The sequence below is a fragment of the Populus trichocarpa genome, chromosome 6 (genome assembly GCF_000002775.5).
Source record: "Populus trichocarpa isolate Nisqually-1 chromosome 6, P.trichocarpa_v4.1, whole genome shotgun sequence".
NCBI lineage: Eukaryota > Viridiplantae > Streptophyta > Magnoliopsida > Malpighiales > Salicaceae > Populus > Populus trichocarpa.
Window position 1 is genome coordinate 27266685 of NC_037290.2, and position 27661 is coordinate 27294345.

At 37.8% G+C, this 27661-nt stretch overlaps 3 protein-coding genes across 4 annotated transcripts in view; all 3 read right to left on the bottom strand.

Moving 5' to 3' along the window:
• The window catches only part of LOC18102882 (disease resistance protein RPV1), a 202412-nt gene that overhangs the window by 132244 nt on the left and 42507 nt on the right, over positions 1-27661 (bottom strand). The window contains exon 1 of one of the 2 annotated variants that reach the window (XM_052454040.1): positions 12645-12710. The exons of the other annotated variant lie outside the window; for it this stretch is intronic. The gene's annotated coding sequence lies outside the window, so the exon portion shown is untranslated. Of the gene's footprint in view, positions 1-12644; positions 12711-27661 lie in introns of those variants that run through there. 2 annotated transcript variants of the gene reach the window in all.
• On the bottom strand, positions 2701-4674 carry LOC127905478 (uncharacterized). The gene is made up of 3 exons (XM_052454042.1): positions 4497-4674; positions 3659-4420; positions 2701-3565 (listed from the first exon to the last, which is right to left on the bottom strand). Exons 2-3 carry the CDS (start codon positions 4229-4231, stop codon positions 2798-2800), a joined length of 1341 nt encoding a protein of 446 aa, XP_052310002.1. The 5' UTR covers positions 4232-4420; positions 4497-4674; the 3' UTR covers positions 2701-2797.
• Positions 9624-27661, bottom strand: part of LOC7484319 (disease resistance protein RPV1) — a 124711-nt gene continuing 106673 nt past the window's right edge. The window contains exons 4-5 of the mRNA XM_052454041.1: positions 10521-11595; positions 9624-10394 (exon numbers count right to left, since the gene is read on the bottom strand). Of these exons, the coding sequence (XP_052310001.1) occupies positions 10140-10394; positions 10521-11595 (1330 nt within the window). The 3' untranslated portion in view covers positions 9624-10139. The remainder of the gene's footprint in view (positions 10395-10520; positions 11596-27661) is intronic.

Consider the following 27661-nt stretch of genomic DNA (forward strand, 5'->3'; position numbering starts at 1 on the left):
TTGGTTGTTGTTGGGTGTATAAGATCAAGACTAATTTTGATGGGTCTATTGAGCGATACAAAGCTAGGCTGGTTGCAAAAGGATACTCTCAATAGTATGGTATGGACTATGAGGAGACATTTGCCCTTGTTGCAAAAATGACTACTATTCGTACTCTTATTGTCGTAGCGTTGATTCGTCAGTGGCATATCTCTTAGCTTGATGTTAAAAATGCCTTCTTGAATGGAGATCTTCAAGAAGAAGTTTATATGGCACCCCCTCCTGGTATTTCACATGACTCTGGATATGTTTGTAAGCTTAAGAAAGCATTATATGGTCTAAAACAAGCACCCCGTGCTTGGTTTGAGAAATTCTCTATTGCGATCTCGTCTCCTGGCTTTGTTTTTAATAGTCATGATTCTGCTCTTTTTATTAAGTACACTGATGTAGGTCATATCATTCTGTCTTTATATGTTGATGACATGATTATTACTGGTGATGACATTGACGATATTTTAGTTTTGAAGATAGAGTTGGCTAGAAGGTTTGAAATGAAGGATTTGGGTTATCTTTGATATTTTCGGGGTATTGAGATGGCATACTCACCTAGAGGTTACTTCTTTCTCAATCCAAATATGTTGCAGATATTCTTGAGCGGGCTAGACTTACTGATAACAAGACTATAGATACTCATATTGAGGTTAACACAAGGTACTCTTCTTCTGATGGTTTACCTTTGATAGATCCTATTTTATATCATACTATTGTTGGGAGCTTGATATATCTCACCATTACTCGTCCAGATATTGCATATGTTCATGTTGTTAGTCAGTTTGTTACTTCTCCTACTATTGTTCACTAAGCAGTTGTTCTTCGTATTTTGCGATATTTTCGGGGTACAGTTTTTCAAAGTTTTTTACTTTCATCCACCTCTTTATTGGAGCTGCGTGCATACTCTAATACTGATCATGGTAGTGATCCCACAGATCGCAAGTCTGTTACCGAGTTCTGTATCTTTTTAGGTGATTCTCTTATTTCTTGGAAGAGCAAGAAACAATCTATTATTTCTCAATCATCCACCGAAGCAGAATATCGAGTCATGGCATCTACTACCAAAGAGATTGTTTATTTACGTTGGTTACTTGCTGATATGAGAGTTTCATTTTCTCATCCTACTCCTATGTATTGTGACAACCAGAGTTTTATTCAGATTGCTCACAACTCGGTTTTTCATGAGCGAACTAAGCACATTGAGATCGATTATCATCTTACTCGTCATCATCTCAAGCATGACACCATTACTTTACCTTTTATTTCTTCTTCCTTGCAGATTGCAGATTTCTTTACCAAGACGCATTTCATTTCTCGTTTTTGTTTTCTAGTTGGCAAATTATCGATGCTTGTAGCTGCCTATATATATTTATTTAATATTATTTATTAATGGTAAAATAATATTTTCAGTTTAACCTATATATAATTTCTTTGTATTTAAGTTAACTCTAAGCACTCATAATAAACAGATTATTAAGAATTCTAGCTTTCTTTTGTGTCTGATCTGAATTATTTTAACAGAGTTATGATCCTCCACGTGCCTTTTTCTAATTGGTGGGTGGTGTAATCTCAATAATCTGTTTATGTGAATCAGCTTCTGGGTCGGCTACCGACTGGTGTTCCGTTTTGAGCCATTGAGTATTGCTGTGGAGTGGAGGGACATTGAAGCTGCACAATGTTTGGTGTCTTCGGCTATAAAGTGTGGGTTTAGGGAATCAGGGATTACAAGTGCTGATGGCAAGAGGTTTATTGAGTGGGGGTTCTATAAGAATGGAGGTTCCATGGTGTGATAGTAATAGGATTGTGTTGTCAAAAAAGTATGTGAGGGTTTCCTGTTGACTTGGCTCATCGAAAAATTGGAAGAGAACTCAAGCGTTTTTTAGTTGTTTAAGAGAAAACAGCAAATGGGTTTGTGGAGTTCACAGTCTTGGAAAATGGTGAGCAGCAACAAGGGGATGATGATCAGCTGGAGAGAACAGAAAATGGGGATGGTAATGTCCACACTGATAATTTTCATTAATTTGCAGAGCCCTGATTCTGGATGTTACTTTAGTTGTCTTGAGGTAGTGTCATCTTGCAGAACATCTGTTGATTTTGTACTTTTTGATGCTTTGTATATGTTTCACAGACATTGACTTGCAGCAGCAGTAGCAGCTGGCTCAAACATATATGTTTTTGGTAGACTTAACAATGATACAATCTTATCATCGTTGCATGTTCTAAACACTAGAAAGAAAGCGTTGGTTTACATGGTTACTTCTGCGTTTCATACAAACCGCAATAAACATTTATTTGGTAACAATAAAATCAAGTTTTGAAATGTGGGGATCCATGTACTTTTTGTGTTTGCACCACATATTGATAAAAAGCATCACCAACCTGCTTTTCCAGACCGTGCAGATCCAAAATGCTACAAAGAGGTCTCTGTTAATGGCGAACAGCCATGTGCTCGTCATTCTCACTCAACGGTAAAGCATGAAAGATCATTGACTGTATCTTCTGTTCGTTCAAGATTAAGTTCCATTTTGTCTACCCCTTATATACTGCCTGATTATTTTATAAATTATTTTATCTTTGGATGTACAGCATCAGCATACACGTCAAAGTCTTTATGGCATCTTTTCTCCGAATTATAAGACAAAGTAAGGTAAGAAATATTGATTTGTTCTTTGGAATTTTTAATTTATTGAGCAAATGATTGAAAACTCTTAATGCAAGGTCCGTATTATACAACTATTAAAAATCACCAATTGTTTAATTCAACCTATCATTGTTCTATTGCCTCTGGAACTTTCTTTTCAAAAGTCCACATCCTTGCTTCCATGGCATCATGATTATAATGGGAAAGGCAATAATAATTTCTAAAAATATGAGAAGCTATTCCTACTTTGAGTACGTCATCTTCATCGCTACTGTTGTGGGCATTGATAACTTCACTGTTTGATGAGCTGCTGCAATGGGATGTGATATCTTCATTCTTTGATTGGATATCATTATCATTTCCTTCCTCTTCATGCAACCATTGGATACCAATCGTCCTTATTTGAATAGCTGGCTCATGTTGAAGCACTGAAATACTCATGTCATCACCGTTATCATATGTGGCGAAAATCCAGTTGCTTAGCGATGGATCATGTGGAAGCACTGAAATACTCACGTCATCACCATTATCAAATGTAGGATCATTGGCCCCTAATTTCCAGTGGCTTAGCGATTGGATTTCACGAAACCTCCGCATGTTACACGCAGGGAAGACCCCTTGACGACTCAAGGATTGACCACTGATATTGTTTCTGATTCCAATACCAACTTCTTCATGGCAACTGTACTCTGACGTCACACTAAACCTTGTGAACAGATTAAAGCCACATATCCGGTGCGCAGGAGGTGAGGATATTTTGAATGAAAAGTTATCTGTAAACTCATTCTGAATTAGCCATTTATCCTCTTCTTCCTCTTCATGAAACCTCCTTAACATCTCATCTTCATCAAATACAAAGTTGACAAAGTTGAATTTGCCATATACAAATGTCATCTGTACCACCAAAACAATGTCTATAAAATGAGCAAATGACAAATATTCAATCAAATGTAGATTTCAAAAACAATAAAATGGGTGAGGGAGGACCTGAAATCTCGATGGCTGTATTTGAGCACAAACCGTTTCCATTATTCTGAACACGTGTGAGTCAAACGTTTGGATTAATTCTTGCTTTATCCAATCTTGGAACTCGACAAATTGATCACAACCATCTGCTTTATTCGAACTGTTTGGATTTGCAGGTCTTTGCAGTGAATAGCAAAAGGACACATCTAACGACCACAAATGGGATGGAAGCTCTAGGAGTGCCTGAAGCATTTTGCAATTTCTTAAATATAGATGTCTGAGTGGACCAAGATCCTTGATGCTTTCTGGAAGAAAACGAATTGGAGTTCCACTTAAATCTAGTCTCGTCAAGGAGCGTGGCAGCGAAAACAACGTAAATCTCAATATTTTCCTCGCTGAAAACCTAGAGGGAAAGAATAGCTTCAATGGAAGAGATGTAATGTGTGATGTACTTGCAACAATTTCATCGCTTTGAAGCAAGCTGCGCCACTGATGATGCTCTAACTCCATATTCAAGCTGTCAAGATTTGAGCAACCACCTAAAACCAGCTCTTGAAGTGAATTCAATCTACTCATTTCTTCTGGAAGCTCCATAAGACTTGTACAATTTCTTAGATTTAAGATCAACAATCTTTGTAAATCACCAATAGATTCATGAATTTGAACCAAACGGATGCAGTCTTCAAGTATTAGTTTTTCAAGGGCTGGGAGACCCGAGAAGTCTGGGGTTCTAATGAGATCATGAGAGTGACGGAGATCAAGAATTTTCAATTTTGGAAAAAACTGCGAAAATACAAGAATTTAGTTGTTATCAATTGAAAACCAAAGAGATTGCTATAGCGAGAGACTCGATACATACCGGTTTGCCTTTCCAAGCATCAACTAGACAGCTTCTGGATAGATCAAGAACCACCAGCTTCTCCAAACATACGTGATTTGGTATGGATCTCGAAGAGAATCCATGCCAACATAACCATATCAAATTCTTAGGGAAGTGCTCAAAACTTCCATAGAACTTCGTGTAATTTAGTTGGAGAAATTTTTGTTGGGATATTTCCAGAACTCAAACACACACAATTTACGTGGTTCGGCAACTTGTCTACTCCACGGAGCTACTGGTTTGTATTAATGAAACTTACAAACAATACAAACAAAGGAGGAGGAGATAAAACTCTCTCAACTCAACTCTACTCTCTCAAGCTCTCTCTATTCTTCTCTGTTCTCTCTTCTCTCTGTGTTTCTCACGCTGCTCTCTGTGTTCTTCATACACACCTGAGCACACACACACACATAGCTATACATATACAATGGATGATTGAAGGGGCATGATTGATGCCCACCGTTGCCTCCACTTTGTGTCCTCCACCATGTGCAAAAGGGGGATTAGGTATTCCCACTTGCACATGGTGGGTCATTGCTGTCTCCATAATGCTAACAATCTCCCACTTGGAGACAAGCAATGAAATCCCTTTTTTTTTTTTTTTTTATCCTTGAAGGCCAACTGAAGTTTTACACAACTTCAGTTTATCAAGTGTAACTCCTTTGGTTAACATGTCAGCTGGATTCTTGCTTCCACAGACCTTTTCTAGCATTAGTTGCTCGTCGTCCAGCAGTTGTCGGATGAAGTGATATTTGATCTGAATATGCTTCGTCGTGGAGTGAAATGCTGGATTCTTGGCAAGGAAGATTGCACTCTGACTGTCGCTATACAAAGTACCCTTTCCATTCAACTTGCCCAATTCTTTCAAGAAACTCTGCAACCATACTATCTCTTTTGCAGATTCTGAGACTGCAACATATTCAGCTTCTGTTGTTGAAAGAGCAACGATCTTTTGCAAGGTAGAACTCCATGAAACAGCAGTACCTCCTAGAGTATAAACATATCCTGTAGTGCTCTTTCTGCTATCAACATCTCCTGCTAGATCAGCATCTACAAAACCTTCAAGTTTCAAACCACCAGCTGTGAAACTGAGACAAGTTTCCGAGGAACCTTTTAAGTACCTCATGATCCATTTGACCGCCTCCCAATGCTGCTTTCCAGGATTGCTCATATATCGGCTTACAACTCCCACTGCATGGACAATGTCTGGTCTGGTACAAACCATAGCATACATCAAAGAGCCGATAGCTGAGGCGTATGGAATCTTATCCATGTATCCACATTCTTGCTCAGTTTTTGGTGACTGATCTTTGCTGAGCTTGAAATGATTCCCCAGTGGTGTACTTACTGGTTTAGTATTATCCATACTAAACCTGCTGAGAACCTTCTTGACATACTTTGTTTGTGAAAGCTTTAGTACGCCTTTGTCTTTATCTCTGAAGATTCTCATGCCAAGTATTTGTTTAGCAGCTCCCAGATCCTTCATTTCAAACTGTTTTGACAACTGCTGTTTCAGCTTATCAATCTCCTCAATGCTGGATCCTGCAATCAACATATCATCTACATATAATAGTAGAATGATGTAGGAGTTGTCAAAATGTTTGACATAGCAACAATGATCAGCTTGGCATCTTGTATACCCGGAACTGCACATGAAGTTGTCAAACTTCTTGTACCACTGTCTTGGAGCTTGCTTCAAACCGTATAGGCTTTTCTGTAACTTGCAGACTTGATTCTCCTTTCCTTGCATTGCAAACCCCTCTGGCTGTTGCATGTAAATATCTTCCTCCAAGTTACCATGAAGGAATGCTGTTTTTACATCTAACTGTTCAAGATGTAAATTTTCTGCAGCTACTATCCCCAGAACAACTCTGATTGTTGTGAGCTTCACAACTGGAGAAAATATCTCAGAGTAGTCGATGCCTTTCTTTTGTTGAAACCCTTTTACAACAAGTCTTGCCTTGAACCGTTTGCTTCTGTCATGCTCAGTCTTCACTCTGTAAACCCACTTGTTTTGTAAAGCCTTCTTTCCTTCAGGCAGTGTGGTTAGCTCCCAAGTCTTGTTCTTCAGCAACGAACTCATCTCATCCTTCATGGCTAACTCCCATTTGCTTGAGTTTCCATCTTGTAAGGATTCTTCATAAGTTAGCGGTTCACCACCATCTGTCAACAAAATGTAATTCAGTAAAAGTGTGAACCGTTGCGGGGGCTTTATCGTCCTCGAAGACCTGCGAACAGCTGGTTCAATTGGCTCCGCATCTTCTTGTGTAGTCGCGGGTACAGATATGCTTAAGTCTTCTTGTAAAGACTCTTGATTGTTGTTCTACTCAGTAACATCGGGAAGGCCTTCTAATCTTATGAATTCAGATCCTTATGGACTTGTATCTGAATCAGCCTTATCTGTTTCTGCACTTGATCTGTCTTTGTACAGAACTTTCTCATTGAAGATCACGTTCCTGCTTCTGATAATCTTTCTATTCTGATCATCCCAGAACCGAAAGCCAAATTCTTCATCTCCATAGCCGATGAAGAAACATTTCTTGGATTTGGCATCCAACTTATTGCGAGCATCAGAATCTATATGAACATAGGAAACACACCTAAAGACCTTTAAATGAGAGAGTTGTACCTCTTTTCCTCTCCATACTTCCTCGGGCAGTCTGAACTCCAAAGGAACTGATGGTCCACGGTTGATCAAGTAAACTGCGGTATGAACTGCGTCAGCCCAGAATGTTTGAGGTAACCCTGAATGCAACCTCATGCTTCTAGCTCGTTCATTGATGGTCCTGTTCATCCGTTCAGCAACGCCATTCTGTTGCGGTGTGCCTGGAACGGTCTTTTCCATTCTGATACCATTGACAGCACAATACTCCTTGAAACCTCCATCAATGTATTCTCCTCCATTATCAGACCTTAAGCATTTCAACTTTAGACCTGATTCAGTCTCAACCATAGCCTTCCATTTCTTGAATGTTTCAAACACATCAGATTTATTTTTCAGAAAGTAGACCCACACCTTTCTGCTGTAATCATCAATGAAGGTGACGTAATACCGAGAACCTCCAAGAGATGCTACTGGAGACGGTCCCCATAAATCTGTGTGCACCAGTTCTAGCTTTCTTGGTCTTAAGGTCGTGCCAACCTTTAAGAAACTGAGCTTCTTCTGTTTTCCAAGAACACAGCTTTCACAAATGTCTAGATCGACATTTTTTAATTCTGCCAGCTTTCCCTTTGACTGAAGTATCTTCATCCCCTTTTGACTCATATGGCCAAGTCTACAGTGCCATAGTTGTGCCTGATTTTCTGCTTCTGTAGTGGCAATGGTGTCTGCAACTCTTGTGGTCATATACAGGGTGCCGGTTTTCTTTCCACGAGCTAAAACCATTGCACCCTTTGATACTTTCCACATACCTCCAGCAAAACGTATTTCATGACCACTATCGTCAAGCTGTCCAACAGAGATCAACTTCTTCATTAATCCAGGAACATGCCTGACATTCTGCAAGTTCCATGTAGATCCATTCATTGTCTTGATTTGCACATCTCCTATACCCACAACAGCCATTGGTTGTCCATCGGCCAGATAGACCACACCATAATCTCCAGCAACATAGTTTAGCATCATGTCATGGTTAGGTGTACAGTGAAATGAAGCACCAGAATCAAGAATCCAATCATCAATTGGACTTTGTACAGCAAGAATCAAAGCATCATGTACCTCATCTGTGGTAGCGTTTGCAGAGTCAGCTTCAGGTTTTTTCGGTTTTGTGCAATTCCTCATGAAATGACCGGGTTTGCCACAATTCCAACATTCAACCTGCTTTCTGGGTCCAAACTTGCTTTTACTTCTATATCTTGATTTTGATCTGCCTCTGGATAAGCCTCTATCATGTCTCCTCCCTCGAGTGTTGATGTTGAGAGCTGATCCTGAGCTTGAACTTTCACCCGAGTCTTTCCTTCACACTTCTTCAGCCAAAATCAAGTCTCGAATGTCATCATACTTCAGTTTGGATTTTCCAGCTGAATTGCTCACGGCTGTCCTCATGCCTTCCCAACTGCTTGGAAGTGAAGCTAGCAAGATGAGTGCACTAATCTCATCATCAAACTCAATCTCAACAGATGATAATTGATTTGTGATGGTATTGAAGTTGTTGAGGTGTTGCGTAACGGAAGTGTTTTCGACCATCTTCAAGTTAAACAACTTTTTCATCAGGTGCACTTTATTATTTGCTGATGGCTTCTCATACATCCCAGACAAGGCTTCCATCAATCTTGCAGTGGATCTTTCTTTCGTAACATTGTGAGCAACTCTTCTTGATAAGGATAACCGGACAATGCCCAGAACTTGTCTATCAAGAAGTAACCAATCTTCTTCTTGCATATTTTCTGGTTTGCTCCCCAACAAGGGAAGATGAAGTTTCTTCCCATATAGATAATCCTCAATTTGCATTTTCCAGTATCCAAAATCTGTCCCGTCAAATTTTTCAATTCCAGCTGCTTTTATTTCATCTGCCATTTTTACTACTTCTCCGATTCGAATTTCCCAAATCTGACCTTACAGATGTGTCCGGAACGGCCGAAAACCTTGGAAATTACACTGAGATCACTCCAATCGGACTTCGGATGGCTCAGATTTTAGCAATCAAAGTTTTGGATTAACGGACGGTGCAGATGCAGCCGCGTGTCAGCCAGAGTACCGCCTGCGTCGCACCGGATCAAAAACTCAGTAGCGGTTCTGATGAAGCCACGTGTCAGCAGATTAGGTCCTGCGTCACACTGGATCAATACTCAAGCGTGGTCCTGATTTAACCACGTGTCAACTGATTGGATCCTGCGTCGTACTGGATCAAAACCCCTCAACGGTGATGATGTAGCCACGTGTCAGAATATTAGCTTCTGCGACACATCGGAACAAAACTCAGTCGGATGACGTGGCAGGTGACGTGGCAGGTGACGCGGACGTTGACCGTACGGATGTGCTAACGTGGCGGGTCAGCCCGACCCGTTTTGCAGAAGCCGGGCGAAGATGGAGCGTGGCGCGCGTACGGTGCGTTGGTGCGCGTGGGCAGTCTGGACGTCGGCGCGTGGGAGCGCGTGCGGGCATGCAGGACGTCGGTTCTTCGCCGGGTTTTCAACAGTGGATTCTTCCGGTTGTCCTCTACACGATGGTATGTTCAAAAACACGTTTGGAGAACTTTGATTTTTGAGTTTGGATCAAACACCCTCTTTGTCAAGAACAAGCTCTGATACCAGTTGTTGGGATATTTCCAGAACTCAAACACACACAATTTACGTGGTTCGGCAACTTGCCTACTCCACGGAGCTACTGGTTTGTATTAATGAAACTTACAAACAATACAAACAAAGGAGGAGGAGATAAAACTTTCTCAACTCAACTCTACTCTCTCAAGCTCTCTCTATTCTTCTCTGTTCTCTCTTCTCTCTGTGTTTCTCACGCTGCTCTCTGTGTTCTTCATACACACCTGAGCACACACACACACATAGCTATACATATACAATGGATGATTGAAGGGGCATGATTGATGCCCACCGTTGCCTCCACTTTGTGTCCTCCACCATGTGCAAAAGGGGGATTAGGTATTCCCACTTGCACATGGTGGGTCATTGTTGTCTCCATAATGCTAACAATTTTATATCTGGCATCTTTCTAAAAGCATCTGTTTTGAGGATGGGAAACAAACTTGTTTGGCCAGTTTGTAATTTTTCTCCATCGAAAAAGTCAGAAAGCCATTGTTGAAAGAAGTTAAGCCTGCGACGCTTGCTGCGAACCATTAAATTGGTACAGACAACTTCTGCATAATCATCTTCCATTAATGCATGCATATCCAGGGTAAGGCCTCGCAATTTTTCGGCATCCTGCATCAAAAATATTAAAAGCACATGAGAAAGGAAATTAAAAGAATGAATTTTTTTTAAAAGAATGAATATTTTAAGTCACCGCAAACCATTTAAGTAGACAAATAAAAAAATTGAGCTACTTACAGTAGTTCCTTTCAAAACGGTAAAAGCATCCTCGTGACGCCATATTCTTTGACATTTGGGAGATTCTTGACGAGCAATTTCCCTTCCCATATCTCTTACTAGTTGATGCATCCACAACCTTTTATCATTGTTGATTTCAACAAGACATCTATCGATGAGATTGTCAATCCCAAATCTTGCACCTTTATCGAGCCCATCCAGTATCCTAACTGCATCATCCACATCCATTCCATTGAAGAAACATGCGACATCAAGGAATAAGTTCTTCGGATAATCACCATCAAGAAAGTCGTAACTTATTCGAAGAACCTTTTGAACTTCAAAATTAAGAATCACTTCCATTTGTTGTAATGCGCTTTCCCATATTTCTCTTCCTTTTCCGGACAATGAAGAGCCAATAACTCCAAGAGCTAATGGAAGTCCATTACAATGATGTACTATTCTCCAAGAGTCTTCCACAAAACCATCAACAGGGTTAGCTTGTCCAAAGGCATTCCAACTGAAAAGCTCAAGTGATTTTTCATCATCTAGCGGTCCAACTTTGCACCGGACCCCCTCAATATCATTAGCTGAAAACAAACCCTTATTTCTGGTTGTTACAATGATTTTACTTCCTTTACAAAGCCAATTTTGCATGCCAATGATTTTATTGAATTGGTCCCTTTTGTCCACATCATCTAGAACAATAAGAGTTCTTCTGCAACATAATGCATCCTTAATCTTCAGAATTCCTTCATCAGGATCATTTATCTCAACAGTCTTGTTTAGGATGTCGAAAAGAAGTTGCCTCTGTAGGCAAACTATATCCTTTGACCTAAAATTTGATAGAAAGCTCTTTCCTTCAAATGTATAATAGTTCTGGTTAAAAACACTCTTAGCTATGGCTGTCTTTCCAACTCCACCTATTCCATAGAGTAAAGCAATGGCAGCACCATGGGATCCATCTTGCAACCATGAGTTGATATCCTGTACTAGAGGATCTCTTCCAATGAAATGAAGGGGGACATAAAATATTTTTGGATCCAAATTCTTTGAGACATTCTCCACAATAGATTGGACAAACTGTGCCTCGTACCTACATCAAAAAGTAAAATACAACGTGGGATAATTAGTAGCCTCTCTATAAAGGATAGAAATAAACAACATTTAGCTAAGAAATTAAACAGGGTTTCGTGTCCATGATTGATAGTTAAATTTGTGGGTGTCTTATCACCACCTATTAAAACCAAATCATGATCGAAAAGAAGAAGAAGAAGAAGAAGAAATTATAAGTATTTTATTTTATTTTTCTTATATGTTTTCTTATCAGTACACTTAACCGAAAGAAATTAAGAGTTCACGACCAGCATTCTAGTCTTATGCTATGTATAGTTTCATCAAGAGATATTACTTACCCATCTCCTAAATCCATTCCAGCTAAATTTGCAACTTCCTTCAAAGCAATCCTCCACCCATTCACCCGCTCCATCTCCTCCTTGTAGTGCTTTTCATGTTCAACAAATGCTGCAGCGAAGCTCCCATTTTGATTTCTGACTTCAGATGGATCCACATGATAGAATACTGGGAAAACTATGCAGTCAGCATTCCTATTACGTTCCATGATCTTTACAAGTTCATCGAGGCACCATCTCGACCAAGCATAGTTTTTGGAGAACACGATTATCGCTATTTTTGATTGTTGTATTGCCTTCTGGAGCTCCAGCTGTATATTCTTTCCTCTCCGAATTTCATCATCATCTCTAAATGTGTGAAACCCTGCATCAACCAGGGCCTTGTAGAGGTGATCGGTAAAGTTCTTGCGGGTGTCTTCACCTCTAAAACTCAAGAACACTTGATATTTACAATAAGAAAACCGGGAAGAGTAGGATTCTTGATATTTCCCAGCAGCCATTTCGAGTCTAGCAAAGATAAGACTTTTCAAAGATCTGAACAAAATAAAACAGTTTTCAAGATCGACAGCACACCAATAAGCTGAAGTGTTCATATATTATTATCTTATTTTTTCTTTAAAATATCTGTACACATGATAAATCTCTATGCTGAACCAACAAAATCGGATGATGAGATTATCAATAATTAGTTTCTAACAGTGAATTAATTTAAGTGATAAGAGAGAGAGAGTACCTGCAATCTTCACTTTCCCTTCGCTGATGTTCTCTTATCAGTTCATCAATTTTCTGCTTTTAAGTCAGGCTTACAAGTCGCTGTGGTATGGGCCATTTCCCGCGTGAGGACCCTTTTTCTTTTTTTAATTTTCTCAAATCATTTATCACGCGTTTACTAGGGCCTTTAATTCATGTTATAATCACCAAAAGGGACATTAGACACACACACAACACATAATCCCTCTCATCAACTCACACGGCTCTTCATATCTGACTTGGAAAGTTTTCTAGGGCCTGTAATTCTTTCTGTTGAAAGTAAAGTAGATTTATGAAGAATTAGTTAAATTAGTTTAACGGTTGAGAATCGGTCAATTAGTTGAAATGAAGTAACCATTTAAATTAAATAAATTGATTAACTGATTAAGTTGGCAAAACTATATTTCTTGTTCATTAATATTCTTTTTGAAGTAATTTAATTTCTTATTTATTTAGAATTTGAGGTCAATAAATAAATTTAGGATAAAAAATATAATTAACATAAATAAATATATAGAGAGCAATACACAAGAAAAAAACACTTAATAAGATTGTTTTTCTCTCAAATACTGATTTTTCTTCCGGCACTTCCAACTATTAATCTCAGATATGTAATTTTTTTACATATTGCAGAGAACGAATCATTTTAATAAGACAGCAAAAGTATATCTGTTTCTTTGATTCTGGGACAACATTTATCATGACCCGAATCTCATATTTAATAAGAACGAATCATTTTAATAAGACAGCAAAAGTATATAGGTAAGGTTTCTCTTTAAAATATTTTAACATTTTATTTAGTATTTTTTTTTTAAATATGTAAACTAAACATAAAAAAACTAAAATAATATTACGTTGGAGATGCTATAAAGTCAGCCTTAGAAGTCGCTGTGGTATGGGCCATTTCCGCGTGAGGACCTTTTTCTTTTTTAATTTGCTCAAATCATTTATCACGCGTATAGTGTACTAGGGCCTGTAATTCTTGCTATAATTACCAAAAGGGACATTAGACACACACACAACACATAATCCCTCCCATCAACTCACACGGTTCTTCTTAGTTCACCCACCAGTAAGATAAAGGCACGTGGAGGATAAGGCTCTTCATATCTGACTTGGGAAGTTTACTTGGGCCTGCAATTCTTGTTGCACCATTTGAATCTGTTGAAAGTAAAGTAGATTTATGAAGAATTAATTGAAAAACAAAGCAATTGGTTAAATTAAATAAATTAGTCAACCAGTATAATTTTTAGATTAGTATTTCATTTAAATAATCTAATTTCTTGTTTATTTAGAATTTAAGATTTATGGAATTTGAGGTGTTTAATAGTTTGTTCTCGGATATAAAAAACTCCTAAATTAGATTTTTTATAAATAAAATTTAAATAAAAAAATATTAATTTAACTAAGTCTTGCTAACTTCGAATGAAATTGAATCAGATCAACATCAAATAATTTATTTTAAAACAAAAAATAAAATAATTTTATTTTTATAAAATAATTGACCTAAGTTAATTGGATAACGCAGTTACCCGAAATTTATTTTAAAAGCATGTTTGGAAGTATGGTAACGGTTGCTTTTCAAAATGTTTTTCATTCCAAAACACATTAAAATAATATTTTTTTATTTTTTAAAAATTAATTTTGACATTAGCACATCAAAATAATCTGAAAAGATCAAAAAATATAAATTTAAAGTAAAAAAAGTAAAAAAAAATTTAATTTTTTTAAAAATACTTCCAACATATAATACCAAACACACCCTATATATGTAATCAGACCAACTCTACAACTGGGCCCAAGACATGGGCGAATGGTTTTAAAATTGAGAGAGAAAGGGTGGGATTGTAATTTTAAGACAAGTCATCCCTACAAGTCCCCTCTCTCTATGGTATGGAACGTTTCCGCGTGAGGAATTTTCCATGGCTAATTAATGCCGGAAGCAGAAAGTCGGAATGTCTAGGCTTGACCAGTTATGCATGGAAAATTTTGGTGCCAGGAGTTGACGGCTATTGACATGGTGAAGTAAGAAAAAAGTTAGAAAATAAACTCCAGAAGTTGATGGCTATTGACATCCTGAAGTAAGAATCAAGTTAGAAAAATCTAATTAAGAGGAGAAGTTGATGGCTATTGACATCATTTCGGCCAAAAATTCTATCGAAAAATTAAGGGGTAAGAAACCCAGACTCGGTGAATAGATCAAAGCCACATATCCGGTGCGCAGCGGGTGAGGATATTTTGAATTGCAAGTACTCTACATACTCTTTCTAAAGTAGCTACTCCTGTTCTTCCTCCTCGTGAAACCACCTAAACATCTCATTTTCATCATATTCAAGGACAACATTGAATCTGTTGCCCTAAAGTTCTATCTGTTCCATCAAAGCAGAATTTATAAAATGAGCAAAGGGAAAATTTTCTAGATATACAAGAACAAAAATGTAGAGTTGAAATAAAGCAGAACTTATAAAATGAGCAACGGAGATCAAGAATTTTAAATTTTGGAAGAGATTGTGAAAACACTTGAAATCAGTTGTTGTCCATTGAAAATAAGAGAGATAGCTGTATAGAGAGACTAGATACATACCAGTTTGCCTTTCCAAGCAACAATTAGACTAGTTCTGGATTAGATAAGGAGCCACAAGCTTCTCCAAGCAAAAGTGCTTTGGTTTGGATCTCAAAGGGAATCCATGCCAACATAACTACATCAAATTCTTGGGAAAGTGTTCATAACTTCTGTAGAACTTGTGTAATTTAGCTGGAGAAATTTTACATTTTGCATCTTTCTAAACGCATCCGTGCTGAGGACAAGAAACAAACTTGTTTGTGTTGAAGTAAACTCAATCTCTAGAAGGTCAAGGAAGGCAACCACCAACCACCACTTGCAGCCACCAGCCGCCAGCTGTATGCCGCCAGCCGCCTTCACACTTGAAGTTTGATTTTTTCTTACTTTCAATTTGTGTATAAATAGACAGCTAAGTTTACGCTATTATGTGTGGAGAGATTAGAGAAAAAGAGAGGGTATGTTTTAAAAGCTTTTGTTTAATTTGTAAGCTTATTGTTGTTGAAATAAAACAGTGTGTTTTATCCCCTCTAAGTGTTTCAAAGCCACCACCAGTGGTTTCTCCCACCAACAATTGGTATCAGAGCCCCGTTCGTCAGAAAACAGAAGAGTTTTGGGATATACCCAAATTTTCAAAGTTGTCAAAAACACATTTTGATCATTCCACGGTGTAGAGTTCATCCATACGAACTCACTGGTGCAAAAATCAGCTTCATCGGAGCAGGAGGTAGCCCACACGCGCCGCCTGAAGATTCTGCCATTGTTGCCCACGCGCCTAGAGGTAGACGACAACTGAGCCGCACGCGCGCCATATTCGAGCCGCACCGAGCTGTGTAAGCCGAGCCAAGCCGCAAGCCATTAGCCGAGCCGATATCCTGAAGCCAAGCTGCCAAGCTGTTTTGTGAGCCTAGCCGATAGTCACGCTAAAGAATATTCCCCAGAATATTCCAGGTTCAACCCCAGCGAATCGCCCGACGTCCAGAATCGTTTTTCTGACCGGTTCAGCCCATTTCTGACCTATTTTCAACAAAGTCAGACTGGTTCGCTACTATTTTGATCATTCCGGATCCATCTACGGTGTCTGTTTTGCCAAATTCAAATTGCTAAAAGGTGATATAGTCATTCAAAGAGCAAAATGACTACAGAAAATGCACAAACACTCATCCCGAAGCTAACCAAAGACAACTATGATAGTTGGTGTATCAGATTGAAGGCATTTCTTGGTTCACAAGAGTGTATAGAGATTGTGCAATATGGTTATAATGAACCAGAGTCCAAAGAAGTAGAAGATACTCTACAAGAGGCAGAAAAGCAAGTCCTCAAAGCTAATAGAAAGAAAGACAACAAAGCAAAGACCATCATCTATCAAGGTCTTGATGAAGCAATATTTGAGATAATTGCTTCCGCAGAAACATCAAAAGCAATATGGGAGGCTCTCCAACAAAAATACAAAGGTGCTGACAGAATCAAGAAGATTCGTCTCCAATCCTTACGAGGTGAATTTGAATTATTGCAAATGAAGTCCTCAAAATCTATTTCTGATTATCACACAAGAATTATGGTGATAGTCAATGATATGAGAAGAAATGGAGAAGCCCTCACAGATGCTCAGATTACTGAGAAAATTTTGAGATCCCTAGATCCAAAATTTGATTTTGTTGTTGTCGCTATTGAAGAGTCCAAATAAGTGCACAAGTTGATGGTGGATGAGCTTATGAGTTCTTTGCAATTGAGCATGCCTTACAAGCAAAGTTGTCTCTCAAAGACAGATATGAGTAAGGAGAGACTTCAACAAGTGGATATACCACTCAAGGAAGAGGTCAACAAAGAAGAGGAGGATTTCAGAGATTTCAAGGCAGAGGATCTTGGAATACAGGTTTAAGAGGAAGAGGTGGTAAAAACACCACCAGAGGAGGTCGAGGACAACAATCATTCACTCCTAGAGAAAGAGGAAGCGGTTACAATAACCGTGACAAGAGGAATATCCAGTGTTATAATTGCAATCAATTTGGGCACTATAGCACTGAATGTCAAAGGAAAGCTCCATTAGAGGTACGTGAACAAGCCAACTATTCAAAGGAGGATGCCAACATCAGAGGATCAGCTGCATTATTTTTCCAACAAGGACTTGTCGAGAATCAAGACAATATTTGGTATCTAGATACTGGAGCCAGCAATCACATGTGTGGCCAACGAGATCTATTTGGCGATCTAAATGAGACCATATAAGGTCTAGTCACTTTTGGAGATACATCAAAAGTTCCATTCAAAGGTAAAGGCAACATCCCAATCAAGTTGAAGAATGGCGATCATAGCTACATCGTCGATGTCTACTATGTCCCAGCCATAAAGCAGAACTTGGTGAGCATAGGTCAACTTATGGAGAAAGGTTATACACTTTTCACAAAGAATTGTCATTTGACAATTACAGACTATAATTGGAGATTAATTGCCCATGTGAAAATGTTCAAGAATAGGATGTTTCCTTTAAACATCCAATATGATGCAGCAAAGTGGTTGAGTGCCATCACCAACAGTGAAGAGTGGCTTTGGCACTTAAGGCTTGGACATCTGAATTTCATGAGTCTGAAGATGCTAGGAAGCAAGAAGATGGTCAAAGGTATGCCTCACATTGATCATCCAGATGAAGTTTATGAGAGTTGTGTCCTCAACAAACATCACAGATCCAATTTTGCCAAAGAAGTCAACTAGAAAGCAAAGAGGCCACTGGAGTTAGTGCACACAGATATGTGTGGTCCCATAAAGCCTATGTCAACTGGAAAAAATAGGTACTTCCTTACTTTCATTGATGATTTTAGCAGAAAGACATGGATATACTTTCTGAAGAGGAAGTCAGAAGTGTTCAATTGTTTTAAAGATTTTAAAGCAATTGTTGAGAAGAAAAGTGGCTATAAGATCAGAATCGTGAGATCTGATCAAGGTGGAGAATATACAGCAAATGATTTTGAAGCTTTTTGTACATAACAAGGCATCAAACATCAGACAACACCAGCTTATACACCACAGCTGAATGGTGTAGCTGAGAGAAAGAATCAAACGATTCTTGACATGGCAAGAAGTCTACTCAAAGCAAAGAAGCTGCCTAAACAATACTGGGTTGAAGCTGTATCATGTGCAGTGTATCTACTGAATCGCTGCCCAACCACAGCAAATGATTTTGAAGCTTTTTGTACACAACAAGGCATCAGACATCAGACAACACCAGCTTATACACCACAGCTGAATGGTGTAGCTGAGAGAAAGAATCGAACGATTCTTGACATGGTAAGAAGTCTACTCAAAGCAAAGAAGCTGCCCAAACAATATTGGGTTGAAGCTGTATTATGTGCAGTGTATTTACTGAATCGCTGCCCAATTAGAAGTTTGCAAGTTATCACTCCACAAGAAGCATGGAGTGGTCACAAACCAAGTGTTACTCATCTACGAGTCTTTGGTTGTGTGGCGTATGCAAAGATCCCAGATGCAAGAAGGACCAAACTCGATGATAAAAGCGAGAAATAAATCTTTGTCGGATATGGTGATAGAAGGATGGGATACAAGTTGTATAATCCCATCACAAAAAAGGTAATTATGAGTAGAGATGTTATCTTTGAAGAACATAAAACTTGGCAATGGAATGATGACCAAGAAGCAGTCAAATGGATCAGCACTGATTTGATCCTTGAAGACGAAGTGGAAGTACTAACAGTACTTGCAGAAGGTCCAATATTGCCAGCAAATGAGCCACAAAGTCCGGTACACAGATTCCCTGTATTCAATAGGAGAAACACACCATCATCATCATCCTCATCAGAAGGATCGAGAAGGACAAGAAATCTAGACGAGTTGTACGATGCCACTCAAGTCATGAAAGATACAACTCTATTTTGTTTCTTTGCAGATAGTGACCCACTTAGCTTCAACGAAGCTATCACAGAAGAGAAGTGGATAGAAGCAATGGATGAAGAAATACATGCCATTGAGAAGAATGATACCTGGAAGCTGACTAATCTACTAGAAAACAAGAAAGCAATAGGTGTCAAATGGGTCTATAAGACAAAGAAGAATGCAAAAGGAGAAGTGCAAAGATACAAAGCAAGATTAGTGGCAAAAGGCTACAAACAGAGAGAAGGCATTGACTATGGAGAAGTATTTGCTCCAGTAGCCCGGCTAGAGACAATCAGACTGATGATCTCACTAGATGTACAACATAGATGGAAGATCTATCAACTCGATGTGAAGTCAGCATTTCTGAATGGCTTCCTAGAAGAAGAGATTTATGTTGAACAACCACTTGGATACATTAAAGCTGAAAATGAAAGCAAAGTATACAAGTTGAAGAAAGCCCTCTACGGTTTGAAGCAAGCTCCGCGTGCTTGGAATACCAGAATTGACAGGTATTTTCAAGATAATAGATTTGAAATATGTCCATATGAACACGCAATATATGTGAAGAAAGAAGCAGATGGCAACATATTATTTGTGTGCCTATATGTTGATGATTTGCTATTCACCGGCAACAATCCTACCATGTTTGAAGACTTCAAGAAAAGCATGGTACTAGAGTTTGAGATGACAGACATTGGTCTGATGGCACATTTTCTTGGTTTAGAAGTGGTGCAGAAAGAAGAAGGGATTTTTGTATCCCAAAGCAATTATGCCAAAGATATTCTTGAACGGTTTAAGATGGAACGCTGCAATCCGGTATCAACTCCAGTTGAGAATGGAATGGAATTGAGGAAGAGTAAGGTTGGAAATGTTGATCCAACTTACTTCAAAAGCTTAGTAGGAAGCTTAAGGTACTTGACATGTACCAGACCGGATATACTCTACGAAGTTGAACTTATCAACAGATATATGGAGACACCAGACCAGTCTCACTTGAATGCAGCCAAGAGAATTCTTCGCTACATCTAAGGAACAATAAATAAAGGTATGTTTTATACCTCAAGTACACACTTCAATCTTGTTGGCTACTCAGATAGTGATTGGGGTAGAGATCTGGATGAAAGGAAAAGCACAACAGGATTTGTCTTTTTCATGGAAGATACATCTTTCACATGGTCATCCAAGAAGCAATCGATAGTAACGTTATCAAGTTGTGAAACTGAGTATGTTGCTGCCAACTCAACTGTATGCCATTTAATATGGTTAAGGAATATGCTAAAGTTTTTGGGATTTCCTCAAGAAAATCCTACAGAGATTTATGTTGATAATCGATCAGCGATTGCATTAGCCAAGAACCCAGCGTATCATGAAAGAAGTAAACACATTGATACACGTCATCACTTCATCCGAGAACATGTGAAGAACAAAGAAGTTGAATTGATATCATGCAAGACAAATGATCAAGTTGCAGATATCTTTACAAAGCCATTGAAGGGAGAAATATTTATCAGATTGAAGTTCATGCTTGGCATGACGTCCCTCGATTGAGTTTAAAGGGGGAATTTGTTGAAGTAATTAAACTCAATCTCTAGAAGGTCAAGGAAGGCAACCACCAACCACCACTTACAGCCACCAGCTGTCACCGCCCAGCCGCCAGCCGCCTTCAACTTGAAGTTTGATTTTTTCTTACTTTCAATTTGTGTATAAATAGGCAGCTAAGTTTATGCTATTATGTGTGGAGAGATTAGAGAGAAACACTAGAGAGAAAGAGAGGGTATGTTTTAAAAGCTTTTGTTTAGTTTGTAAGCTTATTGTTGTTGAAATAAAACAGTGTTTTATCCCCTCTGAGGATTTTAAAGCCACCACCAGTGGTTTCTCCCACCAACAGTTTGGTCAATTTGTACTTGTTCCCCCAAGAAAAACTAAGAAAGCCACTATTGAGAGAGGAATGTAGAAAGAAGACATTGTTGAAAGAAGTTAAGCCTGCAGCGGTTGCTGGCAAACCATTGAATCAGTACAGACAACTTCTATACTGATTCATGCATATACTGGGTAAGGCCACACAATTTTTCAGCATCATGCTTCCAAAATATTGAAAGTAAATGAGAAAAGAAAGTAAAAGCATGAACATTTTAAGACACCTAAATACCATGAAGATAGGAAAACAGAACCAGTTACTCTTACACTTGTTTCTTTCAAAATTGTAAAAGCTTCCATGTGATGCCATATTCTTTGACATTTGGGTGATTCTTGACGAGCAATTTCCCTTCCCATGTCTCTTACGAGTTGATGCATTTATAAATTTTTATCATTTTATTTTAACAATTTCTACAAGACATCAACCAATGAGATAATCAATCATAAATCTTGCATCTATACCGAACCCATCAAGTGTCCTAACTGCATAATCCTCATCCATTCCATTGAAGAAATAAGCAATATCAAGGAATAAGTTCTTCTGATAATCATCATCAGGAGAGTTCTAATTTTTTACAACCTTCTGAACTTGACAATTTGGAATCACTTCAATTTCATGTAATGCGCTTTCCCATACTTTTCTGCTTTTACTAAAAAATGAAGAACCAATAGCACAAAGGGCTAATGGAAGTCCATTACAATGATGTACTATTCTCCAAAATTCCTCCATAAAATCTTCAACTGGGTAAGCTTGTCCACAGGCATGCTAACTCAAAAGATTAAGTGATTTTTTTGTTATCTAGAGGTTCATCTTTGCACTTGACACACTCACCATCAGCTACAATCAAAGCCTTATTTCTAGTTCTTACAATGATTTACTTCCTTGGCGAAGCCAATTTCGCATGCCAACAATTGCATTGAAGTGGTGTTATTTGTCCACATCATCAAGAACAATAAGATTTCTTCTGTAACATAACACATCCTTAATATAATCCCTTCATCAACATCATGTATGTCATTAGCATTGTTTAGGATATCTAAAAGAAGTTGCCTCTGTAGGTAAACTACACCATTGGATTCTTTTGACTATTCTCTAACACTTGATAGAAAGATCCTACCTTCAAACTTATGAAACTGCTGGTTATAAACACTCTTTGCTATGGTTGTCTTCCCTACTCCACCAATCCCATAGAGTATATCAAAGGCAGAACTGTGGGAGCCATATTCTTGCAACCATAAGTTGATATGTTTTACCAGAGGATCTCTTCCGATGAAATGAAAGGGGATATGAAATATTTTACGATCCAATTTCCTTGAGACCTTGTCGACAATAAATTGGACAAGCTGTGCCTCATGCCTGCATCAAAAAGAAAAATGCAATATATGATAATTAGTAAGTCTCTCTATAAAGTTTCAAAATCTTAGTATCATGTAGAAATCATTGCTTTTTCCAAGTAACTAAGAACAAAAATATCAGAAAATAAGAAAAAAAAAGTTTCTTTTATTTTTATTTTTCTTTAATGTTCACTGAGTTGGGAGTGGTACGGTTTTTTCTAAATTGGAAAGGTACTATCAGTCATTGTCTAAATGCTTTACTACAAACCTGAAAAAATTAAGAGTTCACTACCAGCATTCTAGTCTTATGCTATTTGTAATTTCATTCAGAAATATAACTTACCCATCTTCTAAAACCATTCCTCCTAACTCTGTAATTTTCTTCAAAGCAATCCTCCACCAATTCACTCGCTCCATCTCCTTCTTGAAACGCTTTTCATGATCCAATAATGCTACAGTGACTTCAGATGGATCCACATCATAGAATACTGGCAAAACTATGCAGTCAGCATTCCTCTTACACTCCATGATCATTACAAGTTCATCGAAGCACCACGTCGACGAAGCATAATTCAACAATTATTTTTCTTATTGTTATTTGTTTTGTTTCTTATTATTTTTTAATTGATTATTTTTTAATTCCATTCCTCATCATTTTATTGATCGGGGATTTGATTTCGTTATTTTTGTAGGTTTACCTTCTATGAGATTGGTTACAGTCTCATAATTTAGACTACAAGTTTTGAAGATTAGGTTGAGTTCATTTTATTTTTTTAGGTCATTTTTAAAAACTGATATTTTTTTTAAATCATCTTTCAACATTAGGTTGGTTAGGGGTTGAATTTCATGAATTTTTTTTTGTGTTATTTCAATCTCATGTCTTGAGTAGTAATTTAATGGGTTAACAGTGGGTTAACACATGTCCTTTTGTTTTTCCATTGTTTTTTTAGATTGGATTGTTTTTCTCAGTTTTGCCCTTCAACATTACATTATCTAAGATTTGAGCTTTGTTGTTTTATTTATTTTTTTTCTACAAGGTTATCCTGGTCTCAGGATTAGGTTATGTATTTGGCTAACTGACTTGGGTGGAGTCAAGTCATTTTTTTTGTTCTTTTTTAATTTGATTTTTTTTAATTGTGTCCTTTAACATTTGATTGCTTAGAATTAAGATTCATATTTTTTTTACAAGGTTGTCACATTCTCATTTGATTTTTTTGCTTCGTTATCAAATACTATGAGGATATATTTCTGTAATATTGACAAGCGTTCTTTTTTTTAGTTGATCATTGTGAATTTTTTTTTGTTCGATTTGTTTATTGTTGTTGTCTATTTTTTTAATTATATTATTAAATTAATTATATTTATTGAACTAAGGCAACTTAACAACCTAAGTCTTTAATTATTTTTATTAAAAAAAAAACACTATCATCACCTCAACATCTTTTTTACATTGAAAAAAACTTTGCCCTACTAGTAATACAGTTCAGGTAAATAATCTAGTTACAGCTAATCACGTGGCCACAAAGCCCCACTGGGATTCATATTCCATAAGATTGCTCCAATATTCATTCGATGGTGTGTATGGTAGGCTAGACATGTGAAGCCCATTAATTGATTCTGTCCATATTATTTATGCTAACCCGACCCGGTTGTGCTTTTTGAAGGTCCACCAGGCTTGTTCCCCTGTTCAGATCTTAGCAAAAAAATAGAGTGATCGATCTACATGAGCAATTTTGTTTGTTGCGTTAGCCATGTTTCTTATTTGTCATGCTGTAAGGGGCATTGGAAACCTTTTTATACACATGAATTAAACGCTTCAGGATGAGGAAAGTTTCATAGCTTGTGGATTTGATTGATTCCCAATGGAGAAAGAAAATCACTCAGAATTTGTTTCTGTACGAGTCAATACGGAAAAGACATGCCTGTTGCTTATGGAGAAAGTGAACGATTGTTGGGAAAAGTTTTCTCACTTGCAAGAGATAACTTGGAGGCCATCGTGCAAGAGATAAACCCACTTCCTTTCAGTATATACTCAAACCTTGGATTCTTCAAATAGAATCTTTCCACAATTCAATCTCAAGAAGGCCATCGTTACGCACTCATCATGGTGCTTTGGAGGCCAGAGGCAATTTTCACTTCTTGACCTTCTCCATATGCTCTACAAAACTTCCTTTCCGGGATCCTTGCTCCTTGGTTGCAGAGGAGAAAGCATCTAGCAGTGATAATGAGAACTCTCCTGCAACAAAGGGTGGAGAGTTTCAAAAGAGGATTTGTGATAAAGGCTCCATGAAGGAGAAACGTGGAAAGCCAGTGGTTGCTTCAGATAGACCTGGAAAAGGGGACAAGCTACACAAGCACAATATCCACCATAGCGACGGTGCCAAATATATGTCATACTTGAAGATAAGCAAGAAGCAGCACCAACTTGTTAAGAGCCTGAAGCAATCCCAGTAAAAAAAAATTCAATCTAAACCTCTTAACTGTGCGTTAGGTGACCTTGATAATTTGCATGTACAACCATTTAAAGAATTTGTGAAAGAGGAACATAAGAAGTTGCAGGAGCATTGGATACAATTGGCAAACGAAGATCGTTCTGCAGCATATATATGCAGGCTGTGTTTCAGGATCAGATTGATTAAGGTGCAAACAAACATGGAGGATATGCGGGAACAAAACCATGAGATCGTGCTGGAATAGTAATGGAGCAAGAAACAAAGAATTCGACATTTCTGACTCTATGGCAATTCTGGTTTTAATTATCTCCCCCACAGGAACAGTCTCTACAGCTTATTTCTGTTGTTCAAATGGTATTAGAGAACTGAACTTAAGCAAAAAAACAAAGGGCAGAGCAAGAACATCTAGGTTACTGTCATCCCTCAAATTTATTTATAGGCAAAATAAAAAATTACAAGATCTTTATCATAAAAAAAGAATCATAACAACCATAATTCCTTTCATCTAAGGGATTACATAACTACATGGACTTATTCTAAGTCAAAAAACTATCTAGCTAAACTCAAGTCTAAAAATCAGAACATAAAAAAAATACCATAACAAATAGATAAATATGGCTAGAAACTAGCTGATAACAATTTCCTCCCTTTCTGTTGGCTACGATCCTAACCCTATGTATATGAATATGGAAAATAATCATGTCCATTTAAACTCTGATTCAGATGAAGCTTCTCCACATGTATTTGAGTACTTCTGCAGCATGCATGTTGCAGATGCTCCCATTGATCAGGGAGTCCCTATCTCTTCTTCTAGTGGACATGTCTGGTCAGCAGTTAGCATACCCAATTGATATTAAGATCTCACTGCAAACCATGAATAAACATCTACTGGTGGATTGTCACATACACATCAAGTTAATGAAGAGCAACGTTCCTATTCGATTGATTTGGAATTGAAAGTGCATGAAGAAGACATCGGGAAAGATTTGTTGCACAGAGAATCTGATGATGGCCTTCTTAACTACTTCGATGATGCAAAATATGATTTGGTTTGTGAGGGTGCTGTTATTTTTACACTTGGCTAAGGACACTGAGTCACAAATCAAATTGGCCAGATTCATACAAAAAAATGATGCAAATTCATAGCTGTACACTGAGTGCCAAATTATTTTAGGTTTTAAAAAGCTTTCAATATAACACCAAATCTAAAACAAATTCAACTCAGCTCATCATTATTTTCACATTTAATTTCTTTTCAAAAAAACAAATAATAATTTTGTTATCAAAATTATAACGGTCACTGCAATAATAATTTCTAAAAATATGAGAAGCTATTTCTGCTGTAGCTGCTACATGTACATCATCACTAGTGTTTGATGAGCTGCTATCATCATCAGTTCCTTCCTCTTCATGCAACATTCGTACACCAACCCTCTTCATTTGAACAACCGGATCATCTGTAAACACTGAAACACTGAATTCATCACCGGTATCAAACACAGGATCATTGGACCCAAATTTCCAATAGCTTAGCCATAACAATTCAGATCTTTCAGCTGAAAATTCTATCGGAAAAATTGAGGGGTAAAAAACGCAGAATCTACACTTGGTATTGTTCCCGATTTCAAGATAAACATGAAGATACGGATTGGATACTGGCGTAGCAGAAAACCATGTGAATAGATTAAAGCCACATATCCGGTGTGTAGCAGGTGAGGATATTTTGAATGACAAGTGCTCTTCAAACTCTTTCTGAATTAGCCCTTCCTCCTCATAAAACGCCAACATCTCATTTTCATCATATTCAAGGCCAACATTGAATCTGTTGCCCTGAAGTTCTATCTGTTCCATCAAAGCAGAAATTACAAAATGAGCAAAGGGAAAATTTTCTAACTATCGAAGAAGTACAAAAATGTAGAGTTGAAATACAGTAAAATGGGCGAGGGAGGACCTGAAATCTCCATGTCTGCATTTGAAAACTGACCATTTCCATTATTCTCAACAAGTGTGAGTCAACCTTTTGGATTAATTCTAGCTTAATCAAATCTTGGATGTGAACTAATTGATCACAATCACGAGCTATGGTAAAAGGGATCAGGTTTGCAATTCTTTGCAGCGACTAACAATAGGACATGTCTAACGCAACCAAACTGGATGGAAGCTCTAGGAGCGTTTGAAGCATTTTGCATTCCGCTAATGAAAGGTAATTGAGTGTACCAATGTCCTTAATGCTTGGTGGCTTGGTGGAAGAAAACAAATTGCAGTTCTACTTAAATTTAGTGTTGTCAAAGAGTGTGGCAATGTGAACGACGTAAATCTGGAATTTTTCATTTCTAAAAACCTGGAGGAAAAGAATAGCTTCAATGGAAGAGATGTAATTTAAGATGTGCTTGCAACAATTCTATCACTTTGATGCATCCTGCGTCCCTGATGATGCTCTAAATCCATATTCAAGCTCTCAAGTTTTGAGCAACCACACAAAACAAGCTCTTCAAGTGAATTCAATCTACTCATTTCTTCTGGAAGTTTCACAAGACTTTTTCAATTCTTCATATTTAAGATCACAAGACAATGTAAATCACCAATAGATTCATGAATCTGGACTAAATGGATGCAGTTTTCAAGTATTATCTTTTCCAGGCCTGGGGATCCAGAGAAGTCTAGGGTTCTGATAAGGTCATGCAAGCTACGCAGATCAAGAATTTTCAAATTTGGAAGAGACTGTGAAAACAATTACATGTAGTGGTTATCAATTGAAAATAGGAGGTGTAGCTATGTAGAGAGAGACTAGATACATACCAGTTTGCCTTTCCAAGCACCAATTAGACTACTTTTGGATAGATCAAG

Coding starts and splice junctions, on each gene's coding strand:
- LOC127905478 (XM_052454042.1), bottom strand. CDS start 4,231: ATGGAGCTTCCAGAAGAAATGAGTAGATTGAATTCACTTCAAGAGCTG. Junction 3,566..3,658: donor TACAGCCATCGAGATTTCAG/GTCCTCCCTCAC, acceptor TTGGTGGTACAG/ATGACATTTGTATATGGCAA.